The 27,425-nt window shown below is 37.2% G+C and overlaps 1 protein-coding gene across 1 annotated transcript in view; it reads right to left on the bottom strand.

Annotated features, from left to right (window-relative positions):
* LOC134805474 (ATP-dependent RNA helicase DHX30-like) overlaps nt 1–27,425 on the bottom strand; it is a 33,700-nt gene extending 6,275 nt beyond the window's left edge. The window contains exons 1-13 of the mRNA XM_063778773.1: nt 27,183–27,425; nt 26,705–26,851; nt 25,892–26,090; nt 25,215–25,435; nt 24,772–24,864; nt 23,345–23,395; nt 22,991–23,135; nt 9,717–9,909; nt 9,113–9,230; nt 8,612–8,768; nt 3,273–3,432; nt 2,725–2,876; nt 1,558–1,721 (exon numbers count right to left, since the gene is read on the bottom strand). Of these exons, the coding sequence (XP_063634843.1) occupies nt 1,558–1,721; nt 2,725–2,876; nt 3,273–3,432; nt 8,612–8,768; nt 9,113–9,230; nt 9,717–9,909; nt 22,991–23,135; nt 23,345–23,395; nt 24,772–24,864; nt 25,215–25,435; nt 25,892–26,090; nt 26,705–26,851; nt 27,183–27,294 (1,912 nt within the window). The 5' untranslated portion in view covers nt 27,295–27,425. The remainder of the gene's footprint in view (nt 1–1,557; nt 1,722–2,724; nt 2,877–3,272; nt 3,433–8,611; nt 8,769–9,112; nt 9,231–9,716; nt 9,910–22,990; nt 23,136–23,344; nt 23,396–24,771; nt 24,865–25,214; nt 25,436–25,891; nt 26,091–26,704; nt 26,852–27,182) is intronic.

Genomic DNA, 27,425 nt, shown 5'->3' with positions numbered 1-27,425 from the left:
ATTCAAAACTGCAATGGGGATCCCATGTAACTACACTAGCTAGTAGGTTGAGCTCAGCTGCTTTTGCAGTCAGAAAAATGAGACAGTTAACTAATGTAGAGACGGCACGATTGGTTTACTTCGCCTACTTTAATAGTTTGATGTCATACGGTCTTGTACTGTGGGGTTCTGCTGCCGATATAGAAACTATATTTATACTGCAAAAACGAGCAATAAGGGCAATATATAACTTAAGAACGCGGGACTCATTGAGAGAAATATTCAAGAAAATTGACATTTTAACGCTACCGTCACTATATATTTTCGAGATAATAATGTATGTCAGGAGGAATTTGTACAATTTTCCAACAAATACTGATAAACCAAAGGTTACCAGAAATTCGGGTAAGCTTAAAGTCTCATCCTACAGGCTAGTAAAAACAAAAAAGTCCTTCTTGGGGAATTGTACAAAGTTCTACAACAAAATTCCTTTAGAAATTTGTAAGCTAACGGATGCAAAATTTAAAACCGTGGTTAAACGAGCACTTATTGCTAGAGCGTATTATAGAGTTAATGACTATATCACTGATCGGGATATATGGAAAAAAAAAATTGACATAAACCAAAAAACGGTTAAATAATTGAAACTGATTTTATTTTATTTGATGCTATGTATACCAATTATGCAATGTGTTTGTAATTATGTATTTGATGTTTGTTGTGATTGTTTAATTTAGATTTAATTCTGTACAATTGTACTTTTTTGACCTTCATAGGTGCATTATGTTAATGCCTAAATTGAATAATAAAGAAATTGAAATTGAAATTGAAATTGAATATAGTCGGTCAAGCAAATCTTGGCAGTAGAAAAAGGCGCGAAATTAAAATTTTCTATGGGACGATATCCCTTCGCGCCTACGTTTTTCATATTTGCCGCCTATTTCTACTGACAAGATCTGCTTGACCAACTATATATACCTACAAGGTTAGTCACAGTTTGAGCACCTTACAGAAGGAAATACTAAACCGCGGGTACCGTGTACACAAAACATTCTAGCCACATTAATGACAGCTGAGTTAGAACTCATAGCGCCGTACAGCGTTAATCTACTGAAGATTGACGATGTACGGCGCTATACATTTTGTGGAATATTATCATTATCAATCGTTAGCACGTGACAAACTGCAGAATGTACGACACGAGACCGCGTAGCGCCAACTTCAACTTCAACTCCTTCAATAGTCAAAGGTAAAGTGGTAGGTTATTAATTAAATCAAAATACCCTTAAGGGTGGTATTGGACCTGTTCAATTTCTTTGTTCAATGTCAGTGCGTCTCACTCTCTCATTAAAGCAAAATGTGAGACGCAATACACATTCGACAAAGAAATTGGACAGGTGCAATACCACCCTAAGCAGTAGAAGTCTAATAGCGCCCTGTTGGAGCGTATTCTCCTTGTGTGTCTCGTGGTTCGTAGGTTGTACATGACGTCGGGAATGGTGATATAGGTCTCAGCGATGTTAAGCAACGAGTACTATCTTGCTAAGTAACAATGTCTATCCTTAAACAAATGCCTACCGGTGCCCTGTTTGACCGTATTCTCCTTGTGTGCGCCCGAGTCGACAACGTAAACGACGTCGGGGATGGTGATGGAGGTTTCAGCAATATTGGTGGCCAGCACTATCTTGCGGACGCCCGGCAGAGGTTTGGAGAACATGCGGGCTTGGTCCGTCGTAGATAACCTGGAAATAAAACAATTTTTTTTTACTTTATGTAAAGGAAAAATTTGCCAATGAGCCGTAAATTTTATTGATGTAGCTGTGTATCTAAGGTAATATGTACTTAAAGGCACATAATAATTAGAAATGACATAATATCCACAATCAAAGCTACAGCAAAAATGTCTAGCCAGCACCTACTCATTTTTGATTCATACTTTTTTGAACACCTAATATAATATACCTATGCCATTACGGAAAAGAACCTCGACTATTGTCTAGAGATGTCTAAATAAAATTTTCTGGGCAACAGTAATTTCAAAGAGTGTGAACTTTAATAACTTGAACATATTTTTCCTTCATTTATTTAGACAGATTTATGTCTACGCAATGCAATCTTAAACTAAGATTGTAAAACTTAGTCTAAAACAATTTTTCTCAAAAATGGACGGCAAATTCGACTTTGCCGTCTAAAAAATAGGTCGCGAAGCGCTTAGTTTATGGTCAGTCAAAAATTAAAAAGTTAAAAACATTGCAGTCTCGATTTTGGGACTGCAATGTCGCATACAAATTCCATTATTTGTCGTATTCCAAACTTTTTAAAAGTTGAAATGGCCATATCAATTGAAGGCACAGGCCCTTTGAACAGCCAAACAGATGATTAGTGCCGCGACTATTTAGTTGTCTCAAATAGGTTGGCGTATTTTCGGCAGAAAAATACACTTCTATTTTTTTATTAAAAAAATAAAAAGGCGGCAAGGGCTTTCTTCTGTGAAAATATATACGTAACAACGTTGCTTTTGTAAAATATTTCTATGATATTTATATTTCTTCCACCATTTTTGAGAAAAGCACTATATATGACTCGGCTGGAAGGCTACTTGCTGGCTTCGGATTCAATTAAACGGACTCCCAAGGTCGTCCGTTTAAAACGAATCCTCAGCCTGCAAGTAGCTACTTCCGAGCCTCGACAATAATGTACTATTAATTTCGTCCCTTAATGCCATAGAAGTAATTGTGCACGAACCTAGAATGAACCGGCAACACCAGATGCGTGCTACCATCGCAGCACCGGTCGAGCATGAGCTTCGTCTGTTTGATCGCGGCCCAACCAGGTAGAAAGACTAAAATGGCGCCTTCCGGTTCCATTCGGTCCACAGCTTTTACGACATCCACAACCTGGGTAGTAAAAATGTTAAGGTGAAAATTCGCGTCTACATTTTAAAATTTTTATATATAGACTTATTAATAACATTATTTTAAACGAGTTAATCACGTATTATTTAATCGAATAAACGCTCGACATGTTTCGATCCGTTTTTGAGGATCTTCGCTCCTGTCCAAGATCCTCAAAACCGACTGCACTGCCTTTAATGATCGAGCGCCTGTAGCGAGCAGCTGTACATTCGTCATCAGATATATCGAAGCGGCCAATGCGCTTACAAACATCTGCACACGCCTCTATTGTCATGACGTTTAAAGTGCTTGTTCAGATATTATTGAGCACCTTGGCCGCTCCAATATATCTGATAGCGACTGTACAAGGATCTATTTCAAAAACAGGTACCTACAAACCTCTTGACAGTTAACATGTGGCTTTCCATCTTCTTTTTTGCAGTTTTCGAATGTGCTGGAAAGTTCCAGATTGTATTTCTTCTTGATGTCCTCCAGATATAAGGTCTCCACAGGAAATGTTCGCCCAGGCACGTCAACGACTGGACACGAGTCGAAATATCTGCAAATGTATAAATTAGGAGTTGTGTTTGGAACACCAAATCTCGCCAAAATGAGATAGAAGCTACGTAGAGTATAGGTCCTACCCCTCTTAAAAAATCGACGTGGAATAAGAATAGGACTTAGGTTGGTCAGAAATGCTTGTTTCCGGTACAAATTCAGATTCAGTAACTTAAGGCACAAGGCGCAGATACATCTGACCCATGAATCGTAATGCAGGGGTTTCAGGTTTCGCTACTGCTGAACTTATTCAGACTCTATAAGATTCGCTAACTAGTGGCAAAATAAGATAAGATAAGATTATTTATTGACCATGTAATATACATTACATTTAGCACGTCATACATTACATTAGATTTAAAAATTATATTAAAATTATATGTATTAATAACTAGCTGTGCCCGCGGCTCCGCCCGCGTGTAATTCGGTCTGTGTCAGTAAGCGGCTAATTTCTAATCCTAATTTCTCTCCCTCTCCCCTGGAGGCGGAACTTGAAGTAAAGTTGACACATGGATATGCTAGAGGACTGTAGTCCAGATAAAATATTTTACAATTAGGTACCACTAAATAAAACTACACTCCAAAATCAATAGTTTTATTCGCCCTTATTCAAATTTTACACGTGATTTAAACTTAGAGAATATAACCAAACGGAGTGGTCATTAACAGGCGTTCCCCTCTGTCGAAAATAGGCGGCCAATGGCCAACCGACGTTTCTCTAACATGGCTATGTTTACGTTACGTAGGTACACATTTGATGTGCCCCTCCCTCGCAAAAAACGCCAGACTATTTTGTACCGAAAATTATAGACATGGCGTCTCCGTTGGTTATATTCTCTAAGGATTTAAACGACAGAGTAGTAGGTGAATATCGGACGATACAGTAAGGTATACGCGCGCGAGCGAAAGCGAAGCGGCCTGCCTGGCTAGAGCGCCACTTACCGTGGGCTTCTTCAGAGTCCTGAGGAAGACCACGTGCCCCTTGTAACCTCAATGCGTTGCGAAACTTTCGCGAATGATTCGATTTTTTTCGGGAAGGCATGGTAATGCGTATAAAATGCGAGTCCCAAATCGTTTGACTCCGCAAATGACCAGTCGGCCGGATTAAGATATTTTGATGCCCTAAGTATTTCTAGACCATGGTGCCCCCTCTCCCTAGGGTCATCAAGATTACATTGAATTTTTGTGTCTTTTAGAAAGTTATTGAAAACGCGAGCGAAGCAAGCGCGACAATTTTTCGATATAAAAAAACGCAATTCGATAGACAGTTGTACATTTTTACTTTTAGTATGGAAATCAGTCATATCATTATACCACGAAAATTGAATGTCACCTTTATCATATGTTAGAAAGTTATTGAAAACGCGAGCGAAGCGAGCGCGAACATTTTTCGACATATAAAACGCATTTTGATAGACAGTTGTACATTTATACTTTTAGTATGGAAATCAGTCACATTATTTTATCACGAAAATTGAAAGTGCCGCAGCAGTAACGTTGCAACAGAGTACCTAATGCTGCTGCAATCGCCACCCGAATGTCACCTTTATCATATCCTAGAAAGTTATTGAAAACGCGAGCGAAGCGAGCGCGACAATTTTTCGATATAAAAAAACGCAATTTGATAGAAAGATGTACATTTTTACTTTTAGTGTGGAAATCAGTTACATCATTTTATCACGAAAATTGATAGTGCCGCAGCAGTAACGTTGCAACAGAGTACCTATTGCTGCTGCAGGCGCCAACCAAATGTCACCTTTATCATAAACATCATATAATGTTATTGAAAGCGCGAGCAAAGCGAGCGCGAACATTTTGCGATATAAAAAACGCAATTTGATAGACAGTTGTACATTTTTACTTTTATTATGGATATCAGTCACATCATTTTATCACGTTAAATGACAGTGCTGCAGCAGTAACGTTGCAACAGAGTAATGCTGCTGCAGGCGCCACCCGAATGTCACCTTTATTATAAACATCTTAGAATGTTAGGTATTGAAAACGCGAGCGAAGCGAGCGCGAAAATTATTCGATAATTTTTGGTGCCCCCTAGACATGGTGCCCTAAGCAAGTGCTTATTTTGCTTAAAAGGGTTAATCCGGCACTGCAAATGACAGAGGTCAATGTTTTTTTTTTCAAAGTACCCACCTTCGTGGCCATTATTAAGTGCTTAAGGAGGCGATACGTATGAATATGGATTTGATATGGATGCGATATAATTACGATTAGGTATAATTCATGACGGAGAAAATAAATAATTTTATGCATTATACGCGTGTTGGTGTGTGTTTATTTTACCACTACCTACTATGTAAACCCATTTTTAGTTTTCTTGGTTACTTAATGTTTACTCAGCTCCCCAAAAGATGGCACTGTGCAATGAGGGGCAATTAATTTACTGTCGTTTAATTTTGTTGTATTATTAAATCAATTGATCAATTGATTGAAATTTTAGAAGGGGGGTCTTCTAAACTTAGAGTTAATTTGGCAAAATCCTTCCTCGGTGGCTTCCCAAGTAGCATTGCAAGCTGTATATAAGCTGTATTAAAGTTTATTTGTATACTATAAGCTGTACAGTTAGGCTGTACAAAGGCTGTATAAGCGCTTATACAGCCCTTATAAGTAAAAAAAGGGCCCAAATTATACATACAGCCTTTGGCGTTATTAGAGCTGTAGAGTAGCTGTATAAGCAATACATAAGCTGCATAATAGCTGCATTACAGCTATATTTCGGCGTAACAGGAAACCTTAACACTACAGATAATCTCTTATAAGTACGATATAAGAATATAAGTTTTAAATGAGTTATAAGAAAGAATTACAAGAGAATAATAATCATTTAAGAAACTAAAATGTCTTAATCTTGTTCATTCGTAATATAGTAATGGCGACAATAAAGTGTTATAGTGGATGGTAAAAGTAAAAATTATACAGGACTTGAATGGAATTTTACATTATTGGTAAGTGCGGATTATTATTTATTGTGAAACTGTGTATCTTTTCTGGCAAAATATTTACGCGCCTGCAAAATAACAAAGAGAAACCATAAGGAAAATATCAAAAATCGGCAAAGTTACTGTTTGTTTTTAAGGTTAGAGTATCAAAAATATTTATAAATATTAATTCTAAGGCTAAACAATTTATTTTAGCTGGTAATCATAACACGGCGTTAGTCGGCTAAATATTAGCAAGTATTTCTTTAATTATATTTACAAATACGTTTTTTTATTTCTTGTAAAATGGCGACAATTTTTAAACAGCCTACAGGATAGTTGGAGAGCATTATAATCTTAGTAGCTGTGCTGTGTAATAAATAGAGTGTCTTTTACAGCTTTTGTAATTAAAACAGCTTTATAATAGAATATTTGTATTCGTTTGGCTGTATTTCGGTTCTCCGTACATAAGTTATAATTCTCTTTAGAGATCCGTATAACAAATAAAAAACCTGTACTGTAACTGTCATTCATTAAAAACATTCGTAAAAACTAAAAAACTAAAACTAGTGCCTACGTCAAATCATGGGATTAGTTGTCAAGCGGACCCCAGGCTCTCATGAGCCGTGGCGAAATGCCGGGATAACGCGAGGAAGAAGAAGACTGTAACTATCATATATTCCTTTAGTTTTATAATACACTTATTTTCAGAAATCATTACACTACTATACTTATACGAGTGTAAAATTACGCCAAAAGATTGTTATAAGCGACTCTATCAGTAATACAGAAAAAAGCTGTACTATAGCTGCCATTTATTCATTTGGTTTTATAATACCCTTACAGACAGAAGTTATACAACTACTATTCTTATAGGAGAGTAAGATTACGCCATAAGAAATAGCTTTAAAACGGGGTTGACAGATACATTTGTACAGCTACAAGTGCCAAGTGATACTACAATACAGCCTGTATACAGCTTTTACGATAAAATTAGCTTGTAGTGTTTCATAACACTTAATGTTTTAAAACGGAGTTGACAGATACTTTTGTACAGCTAAAAGTGCCAAGTGTTACTACAATACAGCCTGTATACAGCTTTTACGATAGAATTAGCTTGTAGTCTCTCACAACACTTTTAGTTTTATAGTAGATTTTTTATATTCTGATAAAGCACCCCATGCTTCCGCAGAATCCTTTATAATGATTTTATACAGCTTGAGCTGTATAATGTCTGTAAAGTACCTTTTATACAGCTTAAATCTTTTCTGACACTCTTATACGTCCCTTAAATCACTCTAAGTTCTTAATTGGCTGCTATATTGATGTTGCCGACACTTCCATGCTACTTGGGTTATTTATGTCACATCGTATTTAATTCAGCGCCATATGTTAGTTTACCAGGGTACTCTATAGTGTTAGCACTTATTTGAAAAAAGTTAGTCCTAAGTAGCGCCATACGATTCAGGGGCAAACTTAAGTCAATCGAGTGTTGTGGCTACCCCCCCTTTTAGAGGTTGAATTTTTATAGCCATAACCTGGCCGGGGATTTTCTCGACAGATTAGTAAAGTTTTCATCAAAATCCGTTCAGCCGTTTTCACGTGATGCGCGTTCAAATAAACAGACAAACAGATAAACAAACAAAGAGACAAAAATTCTAAAAACTTTTGGAACGTGTTCTGTTATCGATTCTAAGTATCCCCAGCCAACTTTTTTTCAATTATCTTCCATGTACAGACTTTCGACCGTCTTCAGCTTTATTATATGTATAGATAGATATGTCAGACACTTCTTTTTAAAAATGAATTCATTAATATGTATTAATAAATGTACCTATGGTTGTTGTTTTAACTTTTTCTTATCATATACTCGGTTTTAGGGTTCCGTACCCAAAAGGTAAAACGGGACCCTATTACTAAGACTCCGCTGTCCGTCCGTCCGTCTGTTACCAGGCTGTATCTCGTGATCTGTGATAGCTAGACAGCTGAAATTTTCACAGATGATGTATTTCTGTTGCCGCTATAACAACAAATACTAAAAACAGAATAAAATAAAGATTTAAGTACCCATTTAAGTCCCATACAACAAACGTGATTTTTGACCGAAGATAAGCAACGTCGGGCGGGGTCAGTATTTGGATGGGTGACCGTTTTTATAGATAATGGTACGGAACCCTTCGTGTGCGAGTCCGACTCGCACTTGCCCGGTTTTTTTTTTCCTCGTCTGTATTCATTTCAGCTTACCTCGTAAACACGTCTGCGTCGAGTGTGGCGCTCATGACGACCACACGTAAATCCGGGTTGAGGGTCACCGCTCGCTTCAGCAGAAGCAGTGTTACGTCGGTGTTCACGTCGCGTTCGTGAGCCTCGTCGATGAACACATGGCTGCATCCGTGAAGACCTGCCAATGTAGTTTACAATATAAGGATCATGTCGTCTATCAAACCTACATTTGAGATCTGAATGACATCATTTTGACGTCATTTAGATATCAAAATGTACGTTTGATTTTGCCTCCTTGACTATCTTGAAAGCTACTTTACATTGACTTTATGGTTATAGTTACAGTACTTATAGCATTATTCTATATGTATTGTACAAACGTAACCGTTAGTGTAATGAATATCTTGTGCTCTTTCATTTTTATGTCATTTTTGTCATCAGGCCAGCTCTAACGACAAGAAAAAATACATATACATAGTATTATCAATAAACCGAAGGACGCTGCGTGGGAATCGAACTTACCTGGGTTAGCCTGCAGCCTGCGAAGCAAAACTCCGGATGTGCAGTAGAGTATAGAGCCCGCAGGAGGACGGGGTGGCTTCGAGTCTAGACGCACTTGGTAGCCTACTGTATCGCCCACCTAAAATGTTTATAAAGATAATATGCCAGTTCTTTATAGTATCTCTAGGAAGTGAAGGATATTGTGACAATTTCCACAGAAAGATTTGTTTTTATAGTTATATTATTAGGTAGGTTAGTAGGAATTCGGATTAATTAAGATGGGGTAGCTGGCAGGCCCAGGCTGATTAGTGATTTTTTTGTAACAAGTTCGCTCGATGGAAAAGCGAAAGCCCGACAGGCAGACACTCCATGCGTAGAGGCTATGCAATCCGAAATAAGCCGTGTCACTCGTCCCATTATAATATCTAAAAACTTCAGGTTAATATCTAAATGGCATGACGACAAACTTCCTCCTGCTATAGGCGGCGATCCGCCTTGATAGCGGCGATGAATGCGAAGAGGCTATCTATGACGCAACAAAGCGGAAGGAGCCCGAAGCCCGAGTTACTTGTCCCATTATATTATCTAGAAGCTGCGGGATATGTCTAATGATATGACCACAAACCTTCTCTCCCAGCTCGGCGGCGACCCGCCTCGCGAGTCCAACCGCGGCGACCCGTCGCGGGCCCGACACTATCACCGTCGCGTCGGGGCAACTCCGCAACACGGCGAGAGGAGCCCGAGTTGACTTGCCGCATCCCGCGGCCCCAACGATCACCGCAACTCGGGATTGGGTAATTGCTGAAGTTATTTCATCGCTGTAAAGTAGGTATCAATTAAGTAAACGGGTTTTACAGTCAGCAGCAGAAGTTGCTAAGCGGGCGAGGTGTTCAATATAATCTTGACGCAACTTTATTGTTAAGACAATAAGAGCGTGTCAAGGTAATTTTGAACACCTCGCCCGCTTAGTAACTTCTGCTGCTGCACGAGGAGAATTCAGAACCAAGCGCTATCCTATCAGTCACTTTCGAGTTCCTATTGAAGTAATAAGTAAGACAAATACATAGGTAGGTGTTATCCCACGGAACTTTTACTAAACCTAATAAAACATTAAAGTACCTTTACCATTACCTAATTACTGGGGGCCCTGTATAGTTTCAATAATTCAATAAACAGGTTAGCGCATATTTATCCAGTTGCAAAAAGTATCTGGTATGTCTGTTCGCAAAATATTTAAATTACATACTGGGGTTCTAGTGCATGGCTGTTACGGCTGTTATGTGTGGTGAGGCAGATATAGAGACGTCGATATATGTATCTTCATGGTCAGGGCCGTCTTAAACTATGCTGGGGCCCTTGGGCACATAAGCATTTGGGGCCCTTTTGGAAAGTAAAGAAAGCGAATTAAACTAACATTTTTTTACTATGATCTTTTATTTATTATGAGTAATCAAATATACCCGGTATACCTGGGTACGGGCCCCGTGTGCCCTTATGGTAAAGACGGTACCTACTGTTCATGGCTCTACTTTGGATTGAGAAAGGGTTTAGAAATGAAATATCCCATTTGATTTATTGCTTATTTTCTGTTTTTAACCGACTTCCATTTCATAGAAGGAGGAGGTTCTGTATTCGGTTGTGGCTGTTTTTTTTTTTTTTATGTATGTTCATCGATTACTCCGAGACCCGTGGGCCGATTTGAGTAATTCATTTTTTGTTCGAAAGGAGGTACTTCCAAGGTGGTCCCACATTAATCTGGTGCTGTTCTGATGATGGGATCCATGAGGAATTGAGGGAACTCCTCAATTTTTAAATGCACATGTAGGGTGATTTGGGTGTTTTCTTAAGCAACTCGAGCATTTTCTCTCGAAAACCACCAATTTGATGAAGTGGACCTGATGATGATGATTGTTTTGATGATAATCATGACGATTTCTTAAAATGTACGACGTTCAGCGATTATTCCGAGACCCGTGGTCCGATTTGAGCAATTCTTTTTTTTGTTTGAAGGGAACTGCCTCCAAGAGCGTCCCACATTAATCTGGTGATGTTCTGATGATGGGATCCGTGAAGAATTGAGGGAACTCCTCAATTTTTAAAGGCACATGTATGGTGATTTGGGTATTGTCTTAAGCAAATCAAGCATTTCCTCTTAAAAACCACTAATTTGATGGAGTGGACCTGATGATGATGATTGTTGATGATAAATGATGATGATTTTATAAGTGTAGATTACTCCGGAACCCGTGGTCCGATTTGAGTAATTATTTTTTTGTTTGAACGAAGTTACTTCCAAGGTGTTCCCATAATAGTGTTGGTTATAATCTGGTGACGGAATTCATAAGGAAATGAGGGAACTCCTCAATTTTTAAAGGTACGTATGGCAACATCGTTGTTTTTTATAGTAACTCAAACATTTCCTCCCGTTAATAACCCATTTGATGAAGTACAACTGTAGCCTTACCACCAATTTGACACTACATCTTCGCTATCGTCTTCGTAACTTACTTTCTATACATCTCGCTCGCACTAATAGGATGCCAGTACGAGCGAGACGCACAGAAAGTAAGTTACGCACACGCTAGCGAATATGTCAGTGTTAGACTTATGGTAAGGCTACAGAGGCGTCGGGAAATGGCGGTTGAAGGGTTGGTGGTTCAGGCTTCAGGGTCGAGGGGTTCCGTGATGAGGGGTTGATGTGCTGTGAGGTTGAGTGATCTGGGGGTTGAGGGATTGGGTCAGTGGCGGGGCGGAGGATGGATTTTGTGTTTGTGCACTGTAGTGACAGGAATGATTACGAATTTAGTGATACGCATCATTATTATTTTCATTCATGCGCCACGCGTCACTTATAAGCTGTTAACAATGCCTTACAATTCAAAATGGAAAAATAAAAACTTTTACAAAAGAAAAGAAAACCGACTTCAAAAAGGATAAAATAAAATATAATCCGTTTTTAAGTATATGCGTTACTAACTGATATGTTTGAAGTCGGTGCCAAGACAAATAGTAACAATACCGGTCAAAAATAATCAGCTTTATGTCTATAAATCACATTACAACTGTACTAATAGGTATTATAATAGTGAAAGTAATTCTGTCTGTCTCTTTGTCACCTTCTCAGCTAAACAACTGCCATGTAAACTGGTGAAATTTGCCATGCAGGTAAAAAGTTAAAGCCCTGTAGATGGTTCTTGAATTGTTTTATATTTTGAAATCAAGTTCTCTGGATAAGAGGCGGGAAATAACTCAGTCCCAATCCCACACCTGAGTACTATGGACAGTTCGAAAATTAGTAAAAATTGCTCTTTAAAAAACATATCGGCAATCGCATTGGTTTTATACTAGTACCGACAAACATGGTACGGACTGCGCCAAGGTGGATTGACAGTGGGTTCTTAGGTATCTACAGAAAGTATGATAATTGCTGTCGTGTAAGGCAATCCTTGTTATGGCAAACATTGTTACCGGATCGCCCTAAAATCATGGTATGCTTCAAATTTGGCTTGGCACCGACTTCAAACATATCAGTTAGTAACGCATATACTTAAAAACGGATTATATTTTATTTTATCCTTTTTGAAGTCGGTTTTCTTTTTTTTTGTAAAAGTTTTTATAATAATATAATATTTTGTAATATATTTATTTCCATTTCAACCTTAGATGGTAAGTACATAGTGGTCGAGCCTCCTAGTAAGTATTGTGTACCTTTGTCAGGAGACCTCGCTCTTCAAGATTACATTATTGAACCTAAACTATAGGTACCTACAGTTTTTAAATTATAATCTCGAAATATGTCGATCAATATATTTCTTTTCTATTTCTAATAAGTTTTTGCTTCGAGTTTCTGGTGCCAAGTTGCCAACCAGTGTATTAGCATCATCGCCATAAGCGCTAGACTGGTAAATAAATACAATGAAATATATAAAGGAAAACTAAAACGATACTGTAAAGACAGTATAGGGAAGTAAAGGGCTGAAAAGTAAAGACAGATGGAACAAATACACGAAATGTACGTGTAGTATTTTTGAGGTATGGCCTCAATACATAATGCGAAACTGAAACTAATTGGACCGCAATCAATAAAGCAGCTACAGATTAAGACAGTCACATAAAATGCAACGGCGTTATTATTCAGCTGTGCTACATGAGCCCAAATTGTTAAAATGAAAACCAGAACCAAAGGTATAACTGAAGCGAAAAAATAAACGACCTTACGTTTCAATTTATACGACATAAGAACTAATAGAAGAGAAATAGCTATGTTACCACATAATTGTGCTATGTTGTGTGAAGATTGGCGCTCTACAGATTCATTATCGCGGTCTAAAGTGATTAAGATTGATTTTGCCGAAGAAGAACACGTCGCTACGATGACAGAGAGAACTGCGACAAGAAGAGCGAGACAGAAGAGCTTCGCGCGGCCCGCGGTCCCGAGGGTTTGGAGCTCGGCACGCGCCGCGTCGCTCTCCGCCCGCAGCCACAGCAGCGAGGCTCTACTTTCCTCTACTCGCCCTTGGCTAGCCAACCAGTATGGAGATTCCGGCCACCAATAAACCGATACCATACACGTCAGTGCTATCACAGTTGCACATGATGACACGTATGGTAATGCTACACTCAAAACTCCTGTAGCATATAATATATTTGTTACTTTAGCACTTATAATTTTTACAGTCTCATCGGCAACAAGGTATGCGAACCTGTGTTTCGGGCCACAGTATTCACAGATGGCTAAAGTAGTTATTGCCCTTACTCCTCCTTTAATTATGGCTACGATAAAATTGCCTACTACAAACAATGGCATTTGATATGGAAAGTAATTTATAATGAAATACAGCAGGCTGAGAAAAAATAGAAGTGTGAAGGCAGGTTTGCGTCCGTACACATCTATCATGAACGGTACTAGGAGTATTCCTGGTATTACACCTACTGTATTTAATATTCCTGAAACAAAAATATATTTTTGTATTATGTGATCGTGTAATGGTAATGGCAACATTTTAATATTAAAGCATAATGGCTTGGTCCAAACCTGACCAACAAAGATTTATGAATACCCTCCGGTAAGTAAGAGTAAGAACCTAGTCAGACGTGGCTCACTCCGCGATTTCGTCGCGTCGCAACAAATAGCATCCGTCTCACGTCCCACACCAATTTTGGTGGCTAGCCATAGGCCGTATATGTCCTAATCGTAACAGACGCGTTTGAGAGTGAATCTTCTGTACCTAGTACCAATTACCTGGCGAAATTAAATTAAAAAGTAGAGATGCATTTAAAATTAGGTTCACACAATGGCTCCAAGAAAAATGTTTTTATAGTATTAAGGAGTATTTGACATAAATAATATAATTAATAAATAGGATAATAATAATATTTGTAAATAGGTATGAAATTCTAGATTTTAAGTAGGTAATAATAAGTAATGCTTAGCAGCACATTGCATGTTAATTTTCACACCTGCTTGCAGGTTGAATACGTGGAACTTTTATATTTTTAAGACCTTTTATTGTAACCGTGTTCTTGCAAATAAAAATTTTATGATTATGATTATGACTATTATTTTATTCTATGACCTAGTTTAAAAACAGAATATGACAGTACTCTTACCATAATATTCGAGTGCCTTCCAAGAATAGTCACTTTTTACACGAGTAAAAAGTATTGTGTTGTCAACAGTGGATGAAATTCCTCTCAACAACGACAGACAGATAATCGGTACAAGTACAATGGACTGAAACAAGACAAAATATTATCCCTAAGAGTTACTAGCTGCTTTTGCAGGGACTATAGGCTGGGCCACTTACATAATCACAAAGACAATCCCTCTTCATGACATTCATATATGAATATTTAACTGTAGACAAAAAGAGGCCCAGATATCAAATTGGTTGTCTTTTACTGTATAAATACCTAAATATTTAAAGTCTTAAAAACAGTTATAAGAAATGTTATTTTGATCTCCACGATCTCGATCCCATCAAGCGCGAAATACTCGTAATTATACTTTGCCGTAATTCGAACCGGTCAATGGTTTCTCCCAAGAGATGTGAGACGAGGAAAAATATACGCACACGGCACTACGCAGCATATACCTACATATCTAGTAAATGCGCAAGCCGGTTCTTAGTATCATGTCATTATTTTTATTTTCGCTACTGGATATTATTGACGTTTGTACAATAACTTTCCAGCTCATTATCTTTCATCCCGAGGTTGACCCCCTGACTAGCCTACATACAATAAAAACATGATTGAGAGTAAGTAAGTAGTCAAGTAGGTATACTACACAGAACGCACTTAAGCTCAAATTTAAGTTTATTGTTTACTGACCAAAACAAAACCATAAAATATAATCTATAGTTTAATATGTACGATATCGCAACGCAGGCTTCGTCAGGCGGCCACAAATGCAAATCAGAATCAATGCTTCGTCCCAAACATACCAATGATGATATCCGCAACAGGCTATAATCTCAAATTGTAACTATTTACATATATATTTACGACAAACTATGTACCTAGCAGAAATGGACATTATAGGTACATCAGGGATCTCAAAACATTTTAAAATGTAAAAAATAGTCCCGGTACCTACACTAATAAAACAAGCTTTTTTGAAAAAAATGTGACAATATACCTCTTTATATTTAAATTTTTCATTTTCTTGATTATCATTTCTAGTTTCAATTACAAGTTCGTCCATGGCGTTTTTTTCAACTGACGTTCTTCAAACTAAAGTTAGTTGTGCTAAATAAGGATGGTACGTATGAAATACGACGCGAGCGCAAAGGGCCGCGGAGAACTGGAGACTGTGAGAGGCAATTACGTCGACACCTGACAGACTCAAAATATTTTAAAAAGTTGGTCCTTTCGCAGGCCGATCCGAGCGACTCGCTGTTTTAAATTGTTTGATTAGTCGGATACTCAGATATACATAGGTAGCTATCAGACCTCTTGGCTTGGCACCGACTTCAAACATATCAGTTTCTAGCTCATACAAAAGTGAGTATATTTTATGTTATCCTATTTTGAAGTCGGTTCCCTTTATAAAGTAAAGTAAAAAGTATTTATTTTTAAGAATACAGGTTATAAATTATGTCGGGGGTTTCCGCACTAGGCTTTGCCTGTACCGTGGGATTTTAAGTTTTTGTTTTTCCATTATTTAGGTTTAAATTTTTGTTATGAGTGACGCAGTTATCTGCAGACACACTCACTCGTCCCTGTCTGGTCAAACATTCATGCCACTAAAAAGTTATGTGCTGATCCAGACCTTGAAACTTAAAAAATAACCCGACGTTTCTAGTTCTCTAAATTCCTTATTTGAATTTATTTGATATGAATTGAACCCATCATCAGAACTAGAGCTTGACAAAAATATTCCTTATAAATAGTGATGTACCGACTATTGATTTGGCCGACTAGCCGACTAGCCGACTAATCGGCGCTCGAATGGCCGATTAGTCGGCCGACTAGTCGGCTAGTCGGCCAGATCATTAGTTTTATATAAGTTCTGGTGAAAAATAATAGTTTTGCTCCTTTGATTGCGAAGGAAGCTCTTTTGAAGGAGGTATTTCCAAGGCTCTATTTCTCGTACGTATTCGCCTACCCCCTGTGGTTAGCGTCTTTACGAGCAACGTGCCCTGTCTAAATTTTGCAATAACATTAATAGTTCTCCATGGCTCCACCATTAAAAAAAAACAACGGGTTGCACTCCGGGAGTGCCGGCAGAAGTGAAAACTCAATGACATTGTAACAGTTTTTCGATCAGGTCACGTGTCCGTCTTACGAATTTTCAATCTATCGAATCTGTCGGTCACGTGACCTGTCGCGAGTTTAACATTTTTTCCCCATCACAAAAAGTGCACAGCGCCGCTAAAGAAGTTTTCACTTCAAAAACTGAATAATAATAAAAATATTGTACTATAGAACTTGCCCATGAAATTACACGAGAATCAGCTGAGATCGACATGTAGAGGAAAACACCAGCCCACCAACATATGATAACGATCAAACGGTCAATTATATGGCCAAAAGTTTTCTTTTGCACCCTGAATAGGTATTTTAGTAAAATAGACATAAAACATACGGTAAATATTGACTGTTGATTTTTTTTTGTTTTTCTTTCACTAATAAAGTGCCGACTAATCGGCCATTTTTGCCGACTAGTCGCCGACTAATCGCCGACTACAAATGTGGCCGGATAGTCGGCTTTCCCGACTAGTCGGCGACTAGTCGGTACATCCCTACTTATAAACCTTACTTGCTTGACAAAGTAAACGAAGAAACCAAATCGCCAAACGTGAAATACGCATCGTCGAAGAGTTCCGTTCAGGTCTTCATCTGCAGTTCCAAATCATCAAATAGCATTTTTTTTAATGCAAATGCTTGTTTTGTTGATGAAAATACAAAATGCTGCTATGCTAACCTAATGTATTTGTATCCCTAATATAAGATTTGAGGAGTTCTCTCAATTTCTAATTGATCCCATGATCATCGAACTGAATTGTGACGAAAAATTAGACAGACCAATCTGGAACTACACTCATGGACAGTTATCTAAATTAAAATTAAAAAAAATACACGAACACTGTGCCAGCCACGTAAAACGCCTACGAAAAACGATCCGCAATTTTTCACGTATGAAATACATTGTAGTCTTGAAATATGTTTAGGAATACATCAGTTGAAAATGTTAAAATCTTTTGGGGTCTTCTAAGCGACCCTTTATTAGAGGACTGGAAACCCCAGCCTGGACCTGTTTTAGGGTTTATTTTAATCTCTTGTTATTATTTTTGATATTAATGTTACTTGTTTGAGTTTATCAATAGTAAGAAAGCGAAGAGTGACGTAGTGATAGTTTCGGCGGTTAAAAGTGAGAGCACTTTCAATTTCTATGCACATTTCACTACGTGACGTATTATACCTAGGCTTGACGTCAAACTCGTCGACATCGATAGAATAATTGTAATAGCTAGTTTGTTAGTGCACGACACCTTGCACTTTGTGACTATGCGCTGAAACTTGGCACAGTTGATTCTTAGCTGGTCATGAGCAGATACAGACCGGGAGACCTCGAGAGCCACGTCTCATTTAGTGGGGGGGAGGGGGGAAGTTCGACGCCGCCGCGCTTCACTTGGAGCAACATTTCTCTAAAACTGTACCTATTAGGGCATGTGATATATCATTTTCGGTTAAATTAAGGATGAGGAATTTTTTTTTGGAACCAAAACAATGCACTTTCTAACAAAAAAAAACATAAAGTAGAAAAGACAAAAAAACGTATCTTGGATTTTTTCATAATTACCAATTTTTTTTTAAGTGTAGTAGGAATCAGAAAACAAAAAATATAGTTGTAAAGCTACACTTATTACGTTTAAGAAAATATATAGTTTATTATACAAAACTGTTGTTACATGGGAGATAAAAAATAATATTAAGCGTGGGCCAGAGTGATCTCAATACAAAATATTATTAATGTGGGAAAGTTACTTATAATTTGTTCTACAATCGTTTATTTTTTAGTTTTTCGTAAATAACTCGTAAACGGTAGCCCACAGCAAAAAAAAATCTTTTACGTAAATAATCTGTTTCAGATTTCTTATAAAATAAGTGCTCCTTTTTTCGCTAAGGTCAATATTAAAAAAATATTGAAGGGAGAAAATAAATACTAAGGTCCTCTTTTTTAGTCATTCGTAAATAACTCGTAAAGGATGTCCAATAGCAAAAAATATTTTAACACAAGAATAATTAGCATAAAATTTCCTACAAAAAAGGTTATTCAAACTTTTTCGCTAGGATCAATATTTAAAAAGGGGACCTTAGAATTTATTATCTATCTTTAATATCGTTTTTAATATTGATCCTAGCGAAAAAGTTCGAATGACCTTTTTTGTAGGAAATTTTATGTAAATTATTCATGTACTAAAAATGTTTTTGCTATTGGCCTTCGTTTACGAGTTATTTACGAATGACTAAAAAAGGGGACCTAAGTATTTATTTTCTCCCTTCAATTTTTTTTTTAATATTGATGGTACCGAAAAACAGTAGTACTTATTTTATAAGAAATCTGAAACAGATTATTTACGTAAAAGATATTTTTTTGCTGTGGGCTACCGTTTACGAGTTATTTACGAAAAACAAGAAAAATAAACGATTGTAGAACAAATTATAAGTAACTTTCCCACATTCATAATATTTTGTATTGAGATCACTCTGACCCACGCTTAATATTATTTTTTATCTCCCATTTATCAACAGTTTTGTATATTAAACTATTTTTTTTCTTAAACGTAATAAGTGTAGCTTTACGACTGTATTTTTTGTTTTCAGATTCCTGCTACACTTTAAAAAAAAATTGGTAATTATGAAAAAATCAAAAATACGTTTTTTAGTCTTTTCTACTTTATGCTTTTTTTTTGTTAGAAAGTGCATTGTTTTTGTTCCAAAACTAGATTCATCATCCTTAATTTATCCGAAAATGATATATTACATTCCCTAATAGGTATAGTTTTAGAGAAATGTTGCTCCAAGTGAAGCGCGGCAGCGTCGAACTTTCCCCCTCCCCCCTCACTAAATGAGAGGTGGCTCTCGACGGCTCCCGGTCTGTATCTGCTCAAGACCAGCTAAGAATCAACTGTGCCAAGTTTCAGCGCATAGTCTCAAAGTGCAAGGTCCCCATACAACGGTGTGCAGTAACAAAGCAGCTATAAAAGGAATGCGGTGCATTAAGTTGATCGTAGGCTGCGTGCGTGACAATGGGACTCGCCCGGCGACTACCTAGGCGACACATTACCTAACTCACGGTTGACAGAATGTCAAATGGTTTGCAAATTTGGGCCCACGAAAGACCAACGGTTTTATTTCGCTCGCAATTCGCACAATGACATAGCCACGAGCAATTCGCTAAATAGTGTTATTCCAGATATGTACCAATTGTATCATCCACTTCATGGTTTGTTATCACCTTGCGCTATTATAGTATACGTGTATGTCTCCTACGTATATCAAACAAAGTGCTGTACAGCAATAAGAAACCAAGGCGTGAGTTGGATATTTGGAATAAAACGGATATAGGATAGAGCAAGAAAAAGAGATTTAAAAATTTAAAAAAAATCCACGATTTTTAGCATAACACCGCACAATAAGTGTCAGCGTCATGTTCTAAAAACCTACATTTAAAACTGGGAAAGTGAACAATGTGACGTAGTACTGTTTCGGCAATTGAAAGTACGTACTTGAAAGAGTTGAAAGCGAAAGCACTTTCAATTTCTAACACTGTCACTTCATGACGTATATAGCTCCTACGTCAAATTCGTCAGTCACTACCGTATCTAAATGTACCTATCATAGTGTAGAAGCGTGTAGATATATATAGTGTTCGTATCGTAGCAGAGGAATATATGAATGAGGGTGAATCAACTTTTAAGTAGAACACTGATTACGTGTCCCTAGACTCCTTAGGAAAGAATTTTTTTTTTCTAAAACCATGTTGATTTTTTTTTCTTTTTTGTTTACACGGGCATTATTAGATCCATAAGTATTTAATTAACACATTAAAATTAACAACTTGATCAGATAAAAGTTATATTTTGTATGGTAACGCAGCAGAAGTTTGCTCCCAATACAAAAAACAGGGACACACCAACTTCTTTCACCTATTAAGCAACTCGCAGGATACCTACCGTCTTTACCAAAAGGGCACACAGGCCCCGTGCCAAGGGCCCCCATCCTCAGGGGGCCCCGAAGTACAGACGGTAACAGTATATTTGATTACCCATAATAAATAGAAGATCATAACAGAAAAATGTTAGTTTACTAAATTCACTTTCTTCACTTTATTTCTTGCTACTTTCCAAAAGGGCCCCAAATTCTTGAGTGCCCAAGGGCCCCAGCATAGTTTAAGACGACGTTGCTCGCAGGTTAACAATTACATATCAAAGATGGTCGCGGGCCTGCAAATGTAAATGTATTCCATATTCCCAATATTTCTTCCATCGCGATACCAGGTGACATTTCAAGGTCAGAAAAGAAGCCAAATAGCTGTGTCTCAACCTCAACATCCCAAGATGACACCAAAAATATGCCTAAACAGTCAAGGTCAAATCGCAGAGGTCTCAGATCGGGGTGACCTAGAGAAGGTCACGGGCCACGAGCGGGCGAACGGGGTCGGGCAAGTGGGCCGCCGGCTGAATCGGGGGCGCGAAACGGGGTTACGGGAACAGGAGTCCTGCCACGGAATGCCCAATTACGGGGTTAACTGGTAATGTCGGTGATTCGATGTGACGATATTAATTGACGTATTTTAGTACTTATGACAATTTATACAGTGGAAGTGGACAGGAAACGGTTTAAAATTTCATTATTTCATCTCATCTAAGGAAACTTGGAATTTATATTCAAAATATTTATTTTGTATTGAACATCCAACGAGCCTAGTCGGTAGTGATCCTGAATTCCTGACTACGAGTGGTTCCGGGTTCGAATCCTGGTAACGGCATTTATTTGTGTGTTTATCGCAGATATTTGTTCCTGAGTAATGGAAGTTTTCTATTATATTTAAGTATGTGCCGGGCAGGGATTTCGCGCGTGTTCGCTAGTATTTATCTATACTTATCTAATTTATGTATTATAGGATTTATAGGTACATATATATCGTCGTCTCGTACTCACAACCCACAACACAAGCCTTATTGAGCTTACTCTAGGTCGATTTATGTAAGATTCTCCCATAATACGTATTTCTATTTTATATTACCTACAGAACATTCTAGGAAGAGGTACACAGAGGTAGACTGAAGGTACAAGTTACTAATAAAAGTGAAACATTTCGTTGAAATTCCTGAAGTCCATCCGCCATCCTGACGAACACAATTATGAAAGAAACAAAAAAGCCCGAGGAAGTATTATCCAGGGATTCTAGGCCATTATAGTTAACAATATGAATTTCATGGAATTGTCTGTCTTCCAAGGTTTCCGATATCCAAAACCGAAACGCCATCACCATAGGTATAAAACAAAGTCCCCCGCCGCGTCTGTCTATCTGTATGTATGTAGGTTATGTTCGCGATATACTTAAAAACTACTGAACGGATTTTCATGCGGTGAAAAAAAAACTAATAAGTGACGTTCCAGCTTTGACAGTTCAATACTTTCCCGCCAAAGTTTCGCGCCAAAACGTCAAAAGAGAACGGCCGCGCGACCCCAATCCCGGTCGAGCTGACACCGTAACCTGCTTACGACGAAGAGAAACTAGTGAAATTGGTCCGATCAGCTGCTCTGACGTAAACGCGTTCACTTTTATTCAGCTGACGTATAACAGCGCCCACAAAGTTAATTTTACCGATGGTTAAATAATAATTTGTAAGGTGGCTGCTGCCATCGGCAAAAGTGACTCATAATCATAATAAAACTGTAAACACAAAGTTATCTATGCAAGCAGACAATTTTCGTTATTTATTTACAAACTTTTTAAAGTAACAACTTTTTATAGTGGGCCCCCCTATTACCCTACCCTGCTACCCCATTGGCGAGGCATCCAAAGAACTCGATTTCCTATATTCTACACCTCTTCTAAGACAATTGTGCATTTATCCAACCACCTTAGGCATCTTACTTTTTTGTCTCGAAGAATAAGCAAGCATCAACTGCAAAAGTAACTTTGTTATGCTACGTAACATTCACTCTCGGTTTCATTTCTTGACGTCACACGACGCAAGCGGATAGAAACGTCACATTTGTACAACCTTTTTTAGTTTAGTATAAAAGACAGAGATGGAAAGGTTTCGCGTCATAATAGGTACGTTGTCAATCAAATTGATACCTTATGCCTAAATACATAGAACTTTTTATAGCACCATGCGCATACCTTTCACTTAGCGGATTGGTTTAAACATTTACCTGTATTCATCAATGGGTAATGGTGTGCGTTCTTCGTCGTAAACTTGAAACGACTTCATCAGCTGTCTCTTTCTTCTGTCGAGCGCCGTCTCTGTCGGCGGTGATATGTGCCTGCCGTACACAGGATGCACGGGGATTTTCGTTTCTGGTCATGGACATAAAGCAATTGAACACATTCATTGCCACCCAGCCAAACAAGACATCCGCACCAGGCCACAACAATTTCGTCATATAAAGCAGTAGTACCACGATCCCGACTATCGAGCCGTCCGGCCTGGGAACGAAATCATAAAATACAGCGTAAACAATATATTATATAGGTATTAGCTATATAACCTAATTACGTTTACTTACCTGATAAAACATCAGGTTCCTTCGCCAAATCAGTGTCACCTGGTTGTTCATCTGTAACAAAAAAAAAATAACGACTTGCAATTTTACAAGTACAGTGAAACCTGGTTAAGTGGGACCTGGATAAGTGAGAAACCTCTATAGCTGGGACTCATGATGCGGTCCCGACACTTTAGCACTGAATTACCTCTGTTAGTGAGATAAAACGAACCTCTATAACTGGGATTAGTTGTTGTGATTTTATAGTCACATTTACCTCTATAATTGAGACAGAGTGTGTATTTTACCTCTTTTACTGAGACTATATTTATAAGATTACATTTTCCTAATTGTTTTTTTAGAATTTTATATGAATTACCTCTGTATCTGAGATAACGTCAATCTATGACCTCTCTAACTTGGACTTTATTGATCTATTTCCGTATTCTTACTAACTCTTAGTCTATCCACAAATTCCGCATTTGCTTAATTGTGTCTAAACATCAGACATCGTCAAACATCAACATAAACAAATTTTCATTTAATAAATTTCTAAGACGCAATGAAGTCCGTATCAAATTTAATTGAAAAAATCCATCTTTTGGAAAATCATTCAAAATAAATTCAAAGAAATATTTAAACAGACTTAAAAAATATTTAGGGACAAGGATTACTTTACCTAACCATTTAAAGATAATTACAAAATACCTTATTAACCACCTCTATAACTGAGATATATCCTGTATTCTCACCTCTATTAATGGGACCCTCTGTAAATGAGACAGAAATGTATTTGTACCTGGCTAACTGAGAGCCTGGGTAAGTGGAATACCTCTTTAAGTGAGACAAATCTGCCCTTGAAGTCTCACTTATCCAGGTTTCACTGTATGTACATACCTACGAAAACCTACGGGCTCATTTAGACGATGCGAGAACGAAATAAGTTTAAGGTCTGAACACAGAGGGCGCGGCAGAGGCCTATTGACAGATGAGATTATTGAAGCATTTGAAGCCAACAAGTGGTCAAATGCCCAGGTAGGTATAGTCGGAGTAACGTAAGAATTGAGTTGACACCTTGACAGTAATGAATTGACTCTTATGTAAATATAAACCAAAGGCTATCAGGGGGCCGATTTTTGAATTTCGTGCGCTCGAATTCGTGATTTTTCCTTCAATATCGCCACTACTAGGCATTTAAATTCTACTAATAGAATTGAAAACGAGTGGTCAATACCACTAGATTCGCAATATCTATTGCTCGTATTTTAAAATTATCAATTCGCCGTTTTATACATACTTTCGAGTGACGAATCGACCCCTTGAAATTAAAAAATCGGCCCCTACTCGTAATAATCGCTAAGACCATTCCAAGACATAAGTTTGCAAATCCTTTTAAGGTGTTCAAAGTATGTAAGGCAGTAAATTTTATCATAGGAGGTATAATTGGTTACCTTCTTCATCAATGGTAGAATCTTTTGTCAAAACTGCTGGTGCCCCAATAACTCTCTTCGATGCTGTCTCAATCGTTGCCGTATATATGTCCTCTGAAGGAAAAATAGAAATCGATTAAAACACTATTATTTATAATTAACACAATTAGAAGGGCTGCTTATTGTTTACTTTATATCCACGCCATCTCTATCTGCTATTTGGAACTATTACATAGGTACACTAAACGGGTAAATGTGAGAATATTAGTTCTGCAGCAACAATGTGAATGTGAACAGTAGATCAAATACATGTGTACAAAACAAATAACATCATCTCACAGTTGCAGTGAACTATCTGTTTCATTTTAAATATCTAAAAATGTCTTGTTGCATGACTTGCATGGAATGAGCTTCCTACAAACAAATTAATTTTGCAAATTTTTCATAGATGGCGCTTAACTCACTTATTCCATTTTCGTAGTCATCCCATATCCTGGTAATTCTTTCCATAGAGTTCTCACTGATACTGGCTCTGATTGGTTCTTTCAAAGAATTGTTTAGTTCTTCTAGAACGGTTTTATCAAATAAAGGTTGACCTTTATTGTCTATCCTCTTGTTTACTTGTAGCCAGTGGAGAGCTTGAAATGCTGCTTTCTCAGCGGCTAGGCGTTTTGACTTTGCTGTGCTGGAATATAATATATGCATTTGATTTAGAAGCACATAATGTTTTTAATAATATTAACTGCTGAATAACACTACAAAAATAATTAAGAAAATGGAAGTCTCAGAATATGACTATTGTATCCATTTTAATTATTTTAGAGAAAATAAAAATTGTAGTCTCAGCAATATTACAATGGCAATTCTGTTGGTAATTTTAAATAATTTAAATATCAGCTCATTCAGCTCTAATAAAATTTGCTATTTAATTGTAAATGAATGATGTATGAACTTATTAATGGCTAAAACTGTAGCCACGAAACTTGACTATTATAACAATTGCACACTGAAATACACACAATTACATATTATGTTATGGCAATACACTTTAATTAAATTAAAGTATAAAAGGGTTACATGTTTGCCTCAAGCAGGATTTTAATTGCCTTTATTTAGTTCTGCAGTAAAACAAATAAAATACCTTTCAAATTTGATTTTCTGCGGCCACACAAATGAATATGTGCAGGTCCAGTCATTTTGCACAGCCTTCTTCCTAATGCCTTTTGGGGCTACGGAGGTCTGCTTGTAGTGAATATCAAACACATGGTCCGGGCACTTTGCTGCTAGCTCGTTAAGTGTGACCCGCGGGTTTGGGAATATGGCAGATAGATTTTTTAGTTCTGCAAGGTACAAACACTTATCTAAGTTTTTACCTAGTATTTTTCATTTGTCTAAGAAATAAAATTACAATGCAAATGGAGGCCGTTTTATAGGTCTGCTTGAGATAATTACAACTCAAATAAAAAATTGTCGAATAATAGTGTGTTCATTCCGTACTGGAAATGGGGTGCTTGGCACTGAAAGTGGTAATGGAATGAATGGTGGTTATTTAGCATTTTTGGGAACACCATGATTATTTTAATTTATCTCTTAAGTCATCTGATACAGATACGAGGGTTAGGTAGCACATTTTTATATGTAGCAAAACTATCACTATGGCCTCGTCATATACATACATCTGGGTTTTTGGTGCGGGAATGATTTCGTGTATTTATAACTTTGTTTATTGTAAAATAATTAATAAACTATGAATTAAACGTAGGTAGTAAGGTCCAATTGTGCTTAGAAATGTTAAATTAGTGTCGTTTTTTACAATTTTTAACAAATAACAGTTTTCCCTGTTATTTGGCTAGCGTAAAACATTCCCACACCGAAAACCCCGATGTATGGTCATATATCTAGAGTAATTACTCAACAACTTCATGTTTCTTGTCAACTATGTCATGTCACTCACCTCTCTCTTTTATTGCATTCTGCAAGTCTGATGTGTCACCATCCAATAGACCTCTTGAGTAATGCCTTTGCACTTGACATTTGCGACAAGCAATATGAGGTAAAATAAACTGTGTTTGCAAATTATGCTTACTTATTATACTGCAATCTGAAAAAAGGTCATAGAATTATTAAGAATAAACTTGCAATTTCTTTTAAAAAAATCTTTTCCATGTATAGTTTAAGTGTCCAACTAGAAAAACTTAGATTTGCCTAGTTCTAATTTTTTACACATTAGGATGTGTAAAAAATTAGAACTTTTAAAACAAAGAACGCTGTTTAATTATATCTTATTATGTTAATCAAGACAAATGCAATTTGGATTTGATTGATGGACTCGAAGGCCTTTGGGCGATTAGAAGATATTAGTTAAGGAAATTTAATAAACAAAAAGAAGCCGGTAGTAGGTTATGATACTTCTAATACATACTAACACTTACGTCCGTAATTCCTAATTGTTGTAAATTTATATGAAGTATGGGCATTATTTGCCGCTGCAATTAAATATTTTTTATAAACCTGTACACTTGCGCAAAACCGCTTTAAAATCATAGTTATTTGATTTTAAGTTAAATAATCAACAATAAAGCCGCTGTCTTAACTAATTATTCCTAAAATTGTCACAAGTAGCTAGTTGCCAAGTTTCTTTTTGAAAAATTAAAGTTTTATCACGTTTCAAGTCT

Source organism: Cydia splendana, chromosome 2, assembly GCF_910591565.1.
Source record: "Cydia splendana chromosome 2, ilCydSple1.2, whole genome shotgun sequence".
Taxonomy (NCBI): Eukaryota; Metazoa; Arthropoda; class Insecta; order Lepidoptera; family Tortricidae; genus Cydia; species Cydia splendana.
This window is presented reverse-complemented; position numbering and strand designations above follow the sequence as displayed.